This window comes from Adiantum capillus-veneris, chromosome 15, assembly GCF_014529385.1.
Source record: "Adiantum capillus-veneris isolate H3 chromosome 15, ASM1452938v2, whole genome shotgun sequence".
Lineage (NCBI taxonomy): Eukaryota > Viridiplantae > Streptophyta > Polypodiopsida > Polypodiales > Pteridaceae > Adiantum > Adiantum capillus-veneris.
The window spans coordinates 83,143,361-83,151,735 of record NC_140945.1 but is presented as its reverse complement, the minus strand read 5'-3'; the positions used below and the strand labels follow the sequence as shown (position 1 = coordinate 83,151,735).

General features: G+C 42.3%; 1 protein-coding gene across 2 annotated transcripts in view; it reads right to left on the bottom strand.

Moving 5' to 3' along the window:
• Window positions 1-275: 275 nt before the first annotated feature.
• LOC147440975 (uncharacterized) overlaps window positions 276-8,375 on the bottom strand; it is a 130,451-nt gene continuing 122,351 nt past the window's right edge. For both annotated transcript variants that reach the window (XM_086482760.1, XM_086482761.1), the window contains 2 exons: window positions 1,241-1,294; window positions 276-1,153 (listed from right to left, as the gene is read on the bottom strand). In XM_086482760.1, the coding sequence (XP_086338886.1) occupies window positions 832-1,153; window positions 1,241-1,294 (376 nt within the window). In that variant the 3' untranslated portion in view covers window positions 276-831. The remainder of the gene's footprint in view (window positions 1,154-1,240; window positions 1,295-8,375) is intronic.

The window sequence follows — 8,375 nt, the reverse complement described above, 5'->3', positions numbered from 1 at the left end:
GGTGTTTTTGTGGGTAATTCAAAGCAAGCTTGCAGAGTGTTTAGGCACTTCGTTGAATGCTGTCTTTGTATATGAGAGAGAGAAAAATGAGGGTAGGAGGATTCTATGATTCTAGGGGTCGATGGAATCAGAATCTCTGTATCAAGCTTGTGCTACCCAATGTTTTCAGACAATCTTGGTTCGACAGGACAAAAACCCATGTGAACTTCTATGACATTTTAACACCTAAGTTAAACTCTCAGTTTTGAAAACAAACAATATAAGAGGTCAATACATAACTTCCAACATCCAGTCTATTGAAATGGTACAAAATTCAAGGGTAGCAAACTAGTGTTTGAGCAGAATTATTGCACTTCTTACAACCAAGCCCATACATATTTTCAGTAGCAGGGCTATGTTCCTAGAGGGAACGGATCCCCTAAAAGTTTTCTCTGTACCTCTTCCATATACACAGAAATTTGCTCCGCCGAGATTCTCTACTTTTTTGCAGCACTGGGGGTTAATTATTTTGTAGGGCTGGGGTCTCCATCTGAGGTGGAGCTCCCTTACAGGGCCAAAATGTGGTACAAAAGTTGTGAGCAAAATGAATGCTGATTTGTAATGGAATGGCTTTTGTGACTTGAGATTTAGTTAATGGTAGCATAGAGGCAGTAACGCAAAACCTTATTGCAGTCCCAAAGGTACTAAATGTTCGAGGCTCAAGTAGGTCTGCCCCTGTGCTATACATTACGACAGCCCTTTTAATTGGTTAGATTAATGCTCGCATTACGAGCACTGGCAGTTCAAGCTTGGACTAATATCAGGCTTTTATGCGTTAATTTGGGCTGCGTCTCAGTAAAGTACAGGAGCAACTCCAGTGCATGAATGTGAGAGAGCAATTTGGTACTGACCATAGAATTCACACACTGCCCGCATTTCCTCCTCCTTGTGATTCAGGTCTCCCGGCAAGTCGAGCCAATTCTCCTCTCTCTCTTCAATGTGATTGCTCCTTGAGTCTTCTTTTTCAAAGGCCTCTGAGCTTTGAGATAAAGCCAGTGATTTGAACTCATGACAAGCCAAGAGAAACATCGCAGCTGAGTCAGGTTGTTTGGCATCTCGAAGTGCAGCTAATGCATCTGCTAAAGCACCAGCTGCCACATACAGTATCATTGCTCTGCCAGATAATGCAGTATGGATAAGAAACTCATCTCAACATTAGCAACTATATGTCAGAGCAGAAGTTTAAATGAGGTTAGCTTACCGCCATAGATTTCTCTCATTATGAAGAACATAATCTGCCCACCGCAGCAAGACTCTGAAAAATAACGATATCTGTTGAGCTAGCTGCAGTAAATAGTGTCATATTTTGAGGCCTATTAAGTGTTGTAAAAATCCTCCTGCTTGCAGGTGGATTAAAATTTGGCACCAAAATCGTTAGCTTTTCATAATTTTTTGAAAAAAAGAACATTCAAGAAGCTCGAAGTACTCCACGTATTCTAGATACAGCTTGTTTTGCACTATAGAGACGACACTCTAAAACAGTACCCATACGTTGCTTCAGTGCTGTCTACATCTGCATCAAGACACATATTTCTATTTTCTTCTCTCTGCTGAATATCTTTGAATCAATACTAAGAGGGACTGTGGTCTATTGATTAACTGATACAAGGATAGCACAACACAAAATGCAGCACCCCTCATAATGCATGCCTATAAGCTTGTTTAAGGAAGGAAAATCAATCTATTGTAATTAAGACACCCACAAAAGTACTGGTGTACAAACTTTGATGAGGGTGGAGAGGACATGATAAGTATGTTCAGCTAGATGGGATGTTGGAGCACTACACGGGGAAACAACTTGTACAGACAGTTCTGAATGCCCAAGGAATCACTAGCAAAGAGAAGGTATCTTGTTGCAAAGAGTGACTCAGGAGAGCCAAATTTGAGAACATTCCCTCAAATGTTTGCTAACAGAATTGAACAATTGAAAGAGCTAATAGGAAACCTTTTTGTATGTCACCTTAAAGACTTAACAAACTGAATTGAGTTTATCAACCATCCCTGCATGCATGGAATAGAGGATTAAAGATTTTAGGAGTGCTTGCAAGAAGTCTCATGGCTGACAAACATCACTACAATATGTTTCAGGGCCAAAGCATTTCACCGTTGAGCAAAGATAACGGTTCAATATAATGACAGAGCAAAGAGATACGTGCGACCCAAACGCTCCTAGTGGGTTTTGGAAAGCCTCAAAACCTTCAATTTGAAATGAATGGTGATGTGTTGACACTGAAACTCCCATGTCCTTCGTCCTCCAAACCTGCCGAAACGCTTTCCATGGTGTCCTCCAGGTCTCTCTTATACAGTTAACTCGCCAGAAATTTCTTCTGAGGGTGGAACCCACATAGAGTTTCTACACCTATGTGGACACTCCCAATTCACAACAAGATCAAGTAGTAGGAAAGCTCTTATGCCAAGGACAAATCACATGTCTTGTCACGGAAAGCATTTCTGTCACAACTCAGTTCAAACAGGGCTTGTATCCTTTTCTTCAGTGTTCTTAATAATTTCTAGTCTCAAAAAAAATTTCCCTCTTTAAACTCAAGATATGTAGAACAGTGCATTTAGGATGGCCACCCATGAGTAGTCACAAGTTAAGGTGGACCCAGGCAATGGGTTAGAACATTGATAATACACACTCCCACCGAGATAACTTGAAAGAATGTCTGTGACATGTAGCTCATGCATATCCGGGTCACTGCAAGGGGGTCTATAAGAGTCCTGTCTATTAATAAGCTACCTGATATATGCCCTACTATGGATGCATGGCATAAGAGGAAGTGCATTGGAGAGGCGTATATTGATGGAGGTGCACACGTATGCGTTATTACTCAAGCTTGTGTATCGAAGTTGGGACTCAACATGGTGAAGAATTCAGGTTTTCGTATAAAGCTTGCCAACCATTCAAGGGTGAAATGCTTGGGAGTTATAAAGGACTTGGAGGTGGATGTATTTGATGTTAAAGTGTTCGTCAATTGTCATGTTATGCCCGTGGGTATTGGTGATTTCCCTGTCGTCCTTGGAAGACCATGGTTACAGGCAATCAAAGCTATACAGGATTCGGGACATGGTACCATCACTCTCTACAATAGAGGAGGTGACACGAAGAGGTTTGACATGGCTAGCAAGCCATCTTTGGATAATGATTTTTATGATCAAAGTGATGAAGAAGAGTACTCAAGTGAAGAAGAAGACAATGGGGATGATGGCACTGAGGTGGAAGATAGCAGCGATAGTGATCTAGATGTTTCCTCCTTGTTTCTTTAAGAAAAGCATGATAAGAAACAAAATCTTCCTTGTCTTATGGAGAACGAGGATATCTTTGGTCCTTATGAACAAATTGAACAGTTGATGCAGCCCAAAGTTCAACATAGAGTCGAACAAGAGCTGATACAAGGTATGTTGTCGCCCGACTTGATTGGTCATGAGAAGGGTGAGTACTTAGATATGATACAACAATTTCTCAATTTATTCATCACTTCTTATGAGGAAATTAGAGGCTTCAAAGGAGAGGAAATCCACATTCCAATCAAAGAAGGAGCTCAGCCCGTACGCTTTGGTGCTCCTCCCATCACCTAAGGATACAGAACAACTTGCTACCTTTATTCAAAAGGTGAAGTATATGTCAAGATTCATTCCTTTGTCCACTCAACTTCTTTATCCTCTACAGCAAGTAGCAAGGTTGGATCCTCTACAATGCACAAATGAATGTGAAGAGGTTTTTCAAGGTATCAAAGAGGTTCTTGGTTCTCTTCCTACTATGCAAGCTCCTAATTGAGATAAGGAGTTTTAGGTGAACCCATCATAGGTGAGGATGCTATTGAAGCTATGCTTCTTCAACAAGGTAATAACTCCCACTACATGAAGCCTATCTATTGTGTTAGCGGGGTGAAGCTAGAGATAGAAAGAGGCTTACTGAGGTGGAGCTCATCGTGGTGAGTGTGATTTATGCATGTAGAAGGTTGAGGCACTACCTTCTCCCCAAACCATTTACATTTCTCACTAGCTACACTCTTCTACCTCAATTGGTGAATATCCCAACTTTGTCAAAGAGGCTCATGAAGCGGATTGTGGAGCTATAGGAATTCCAATTTCCATTTATTGTTGAGGAGAGTACAAGGGCTATATTGGCTGGATTGTTTACTTATATGGAAAGCCCTCTTCTTATTAAGCAGGACGCGGTGAAGAAGCAACACATGGAAGCTCCTGACATAGACAATGCCTATCTATTGTTTTTTGATGGCTTTTACAAGAAAGCGCATGGTGAAGCTTCAAGAGGTGTTGTAATTTATGATCCTCAAGATGCTTTGGTAACTCAAAGGAGTTTGAAGCTTACGGCACAAAGCAACAATGAGGCTGAGTATGCTACTTTGGAGAAAGGACTCAACCTTTGCCTTGAGCTTGGCATCCATCGTGTGAGGGTAAGAGGTGATACTCTTTTGGTGGTTAAGCAAGTGCTTGGGATGTGGCAAAGTAAGAATCCAAGGCTGAAAAATATGTGTTTTCAAGTGAAGAATCTACTTAAGCGTTTTGAAGCTCGGAGTTTAAAGGCATGTGGATAGGTCTTAAAATGAAGAAACACATGGTTCAGAACAAGCTTCAATTGGCCAATTGTATGTGATAAGGACTGATTCTCCTCTTTATTTGAGAACAGAAGCTTTGGAGAGAGAAGAACATTTTCTACAAACAGGTATGCTTCCATCAAAGTTGGAGAAGTCAAAGAAGTATGCCTTCCTTCGTCGTGCCAAAAGGTATGCGTTGCTTGATGATGCCTGTATATGAAAGGAGTTGATCTTGTGATGAGAAAAGTGCCTCAGAATTTGAGAGGAAAATCATGAGGGTTCTTGTGGTGGTCACTTTGCATAAAGTCTTGCAGGAAGGGTATGTGTGGCCAAGAATTCAACGTGATGTTCATCATTGGTACAAGTCTTGTAAAGAGTGCCACAGCATGACAAAAGAGGGTTCTCAAATCAGAAATTAGAGGTACCATTGTGGCTTATGATGTGTTTGAGAAGTAAGGTATTGATGCAATAGGTCCTCTAGCTATGAAAACTAGAGGCAAATGTTACATACTTACTGTTGTTGACTATCTATCCACGTGGGCCAAAGCCGAAGCTGTTCAGCAAATCACGAGTAAGTTTCCCAATTTGTATATAAAGATATTTGCTGCGAATTTGGCATGCCATTGAAGTTACTTTTTGACAAGGGTCCAAGTTTCAAGGGAGAGCTAGTGGATTATCTATGTGAGAAGCTTCATGTGCATCATAGGTTTACTACTCCAAATTATCCCCAATGCAATGGAATGAATCAGAGGCTTAATGGAGAACTCATAAGCATGCCTACAAAGATGACAAGAAATAATGTGAACACTCGGGAGGGATTTAGAGCTACCTTGTGCTCTATGGGCTTACATTCTTGCCATCAAATCAGGTACTCGTTTCTCTTCCTTCCATCGAGTTTTTGGCAAAGAGGCTTTACTTCCTATTGAGGTGGAGATACCATCTTTGAAGTTGATGCTAAACCTTCAAGATGAGGCTAATGATGCACAAGAAGAGGCTTCTATATTTGCAATGAGTACAATTAGACAGGTTGCTAGCTTTTGAGCATTATGAGCAGGTCTTGAAGAACACTCAAGCAAAGGCAAATGAGAAGGTGAAAGACAAAGACATTAAGAAGGGTAACTCCCTTATCGGTTTACAAGATCTCTTTTTTGCTGCTGATCATGAATGATCTAGCAAGCCGGGGTGTGGCAAACTATATTGGGCGTATTTTCAACACCCTGTTTTTTGTAGGTTTGTACATATGGACATGACACCAGATGTCAAGAGTGTGTGGGGGCTTTCTTTTTGTGGATTTTTTAGCTTTCTTTAGCAAGCACATGTACATGCATGGCAAGTTGTTAGTGTAGCGCCAGCTGTCAGATTATTCTATGTGCCCGTTAGTGAATTTTTAAAAGTGAGACTTGTATAGCACTAAAACTTATGTAAAAACTTAAAAAACTCAACCAAAGTTCAGAAATTTGCAGGTTTAATCTTGTTGTGCCTTCTTGATGCTTTTGGATGCATTTTTTTTTCTCTCGCCTTACCTTCTCTACGTGTAGTCGTACCGGGACAGCTCTCTATTCGCGTCAATTTTGCACATAGCGACATGTAGAATCAATTTTGATCATCTTCTCCTTTCTCGCGAATCATTTTTTCAGCTTTCTTCTGAGCTTTAAAGTGCCGCAATTGGAGTTGTGCTCTGCACGGTTATGGCTATGGTAGCCTAGTGGAAAATTGTGTAGACAGATTGGGAGGACATGTATCTATGACTTGTGAAGTTGATGTTGAAATTGTGGGTTTGTGATGTTCAATTGTGAAAGGGGGAGGCCCTTTGTCTTTATATACATTGGTCCGTGTGTGCTGTAAATCCGTGCTTTACCATGGTTTTTCTTATATTTGCTATGGTCCTTTGGGTGGACTTGTGCTTCTAAATTCCCAAGGGAGCATAGGCGTTTTGGTTGGGGTTTACTAAGAGTGGTTTTGGTATACTTTTTGGTGTTGAGGTTTGAGTTTTAACGCTTTTGGGCTATAAAGCTATAGAGGTGTCCCACTTTTTCTTTTGCAACAGAGCGTGTACCTGAGTGAAGGCATCCAACACTTCATTTTTCCCCTTTAACACATACACCCATGACTTTCTACTAAAATCATCAATGAAAATAGCAAAGAACTATGCACCCTCATATGAACTAACAGGCATAGTGCATACATCAAAGTGTACCAAATCAAGAGCATTAGACTTCTTAGCTTTATCAAAGTATGAGAAGACTTCACATTGTTTCCACATCATTCTAAAAGTCGAGACCAAGGCCTTCACATCAAATCTCCATAAAGAGAAGAGAATCTATAGGCTTTTCTAGCTCATATGGCCAAGTCTTGTGTCAAAGCTCCAATGAGAATGGACTTCCACTACAACCAAAAACTTGCGAGGTAATGCTTTGCAATACAAATAATACAAAGTACCCTTCTTGCTACCTTTTACAATCAGCATATAGACCCTTGTGTACTTTCCAAGACCCACCATCATACGTAACCTTTTGCATCAAGCTGCCCCACAAATAGCAAGCTTTTCTTTTTTATGCCAGGGACATATCGTACATCCTGCAAAATCAGCTCTTGGCCATTTTCAAGAGCCAAATGGATGGTGCCAACACCCTCTATCTCACATGCATAGTTGTTTCCCAAGTAGACCTTGCATAGGCAACCTGCAGTGTATGAAGAAAACGACTCCAAAGAGGGAATAACATGAAAAGAGTCACTATTTTCCACTTTACAAAATTGGGACAGCCCATCATGATTTGAAAGTAAAGCATCAATCACTTCCCTTTTGGTGATATGCAGGTCACCTGCTGCTGCCATAATATTTCCATCAATACACAAGCACTTATTCAGTGTCAAGAAGCTCTTCAATGACCACACTAGATGTAGCATTTTCTTTCGCAACTTCTTTTGAGGAACAATTGTCATCATCTTTCTTGGCATCCTTCATTTTCGTTCCCTACTGTTTCTTTCTTTCTTGCTCTTTCTTGTAGTATCGGCAATTGGGCTTTTTGTGCCCTTCGCGCCCACATTGATAGCAAGTCATGTCCTATTGTTTTCCCTTGCTTCTACTCCTACTTTTGCCTTTATTGGTTGCATTTCCTCTCTTTTCGGATCTGCCTCTAACTTATAAGCTGAGCCACTGCTTTCACCACTAGACTTCCTCCCAATTTCTTCATTCAGGATAGAGCCTTGAACACCATCAAAGGTTAAAGCAGGGTTGTTGCTAAGTGAAACAACCAAAGATTCCCAACTATCAGGCAAAGTCATTAACAAGAAGATAGCCTTCAGCAAACGCGCACGCTCGCTGCTGCTGTGCACCCACCCTCGCTGCGCTATCGCCATCGCTGCCCAGTCCCCCCCCCCCCAACGTGCTGCCAGCTGCCTCCCTCTCGCTACCCTCAGCCCCCACTACCCCCCGCTCGCCTTTCCCCTGCCGCCTGCACTCAGCCCTCGCTGCCCCCCCCCTCGCGCTGCCCTGTCCCAACCCGTCCACCCGCCATCAGCCCTTGTTGCCGCCGCACGCCCTCAGCCCCAGCTCTCTCGCCGCTGGCCCGCTTGCCTCAGCCCGTTTTATCGCCCCCCCCCCCCCCCCCCCCCGACTCGGCCCGTTCGCTCGTCAATTTGGGCCATCCGCCTCAGTTACTCCCAACAAATTCGGCACCTTCAGCATTTGTTTCAGCAGTGTTGACGCGCCCTTTTGCAGCATCCTCCCGTCGTCGTCCTCTTCTTACGCCACAGCAGTAGACACAGATAGAG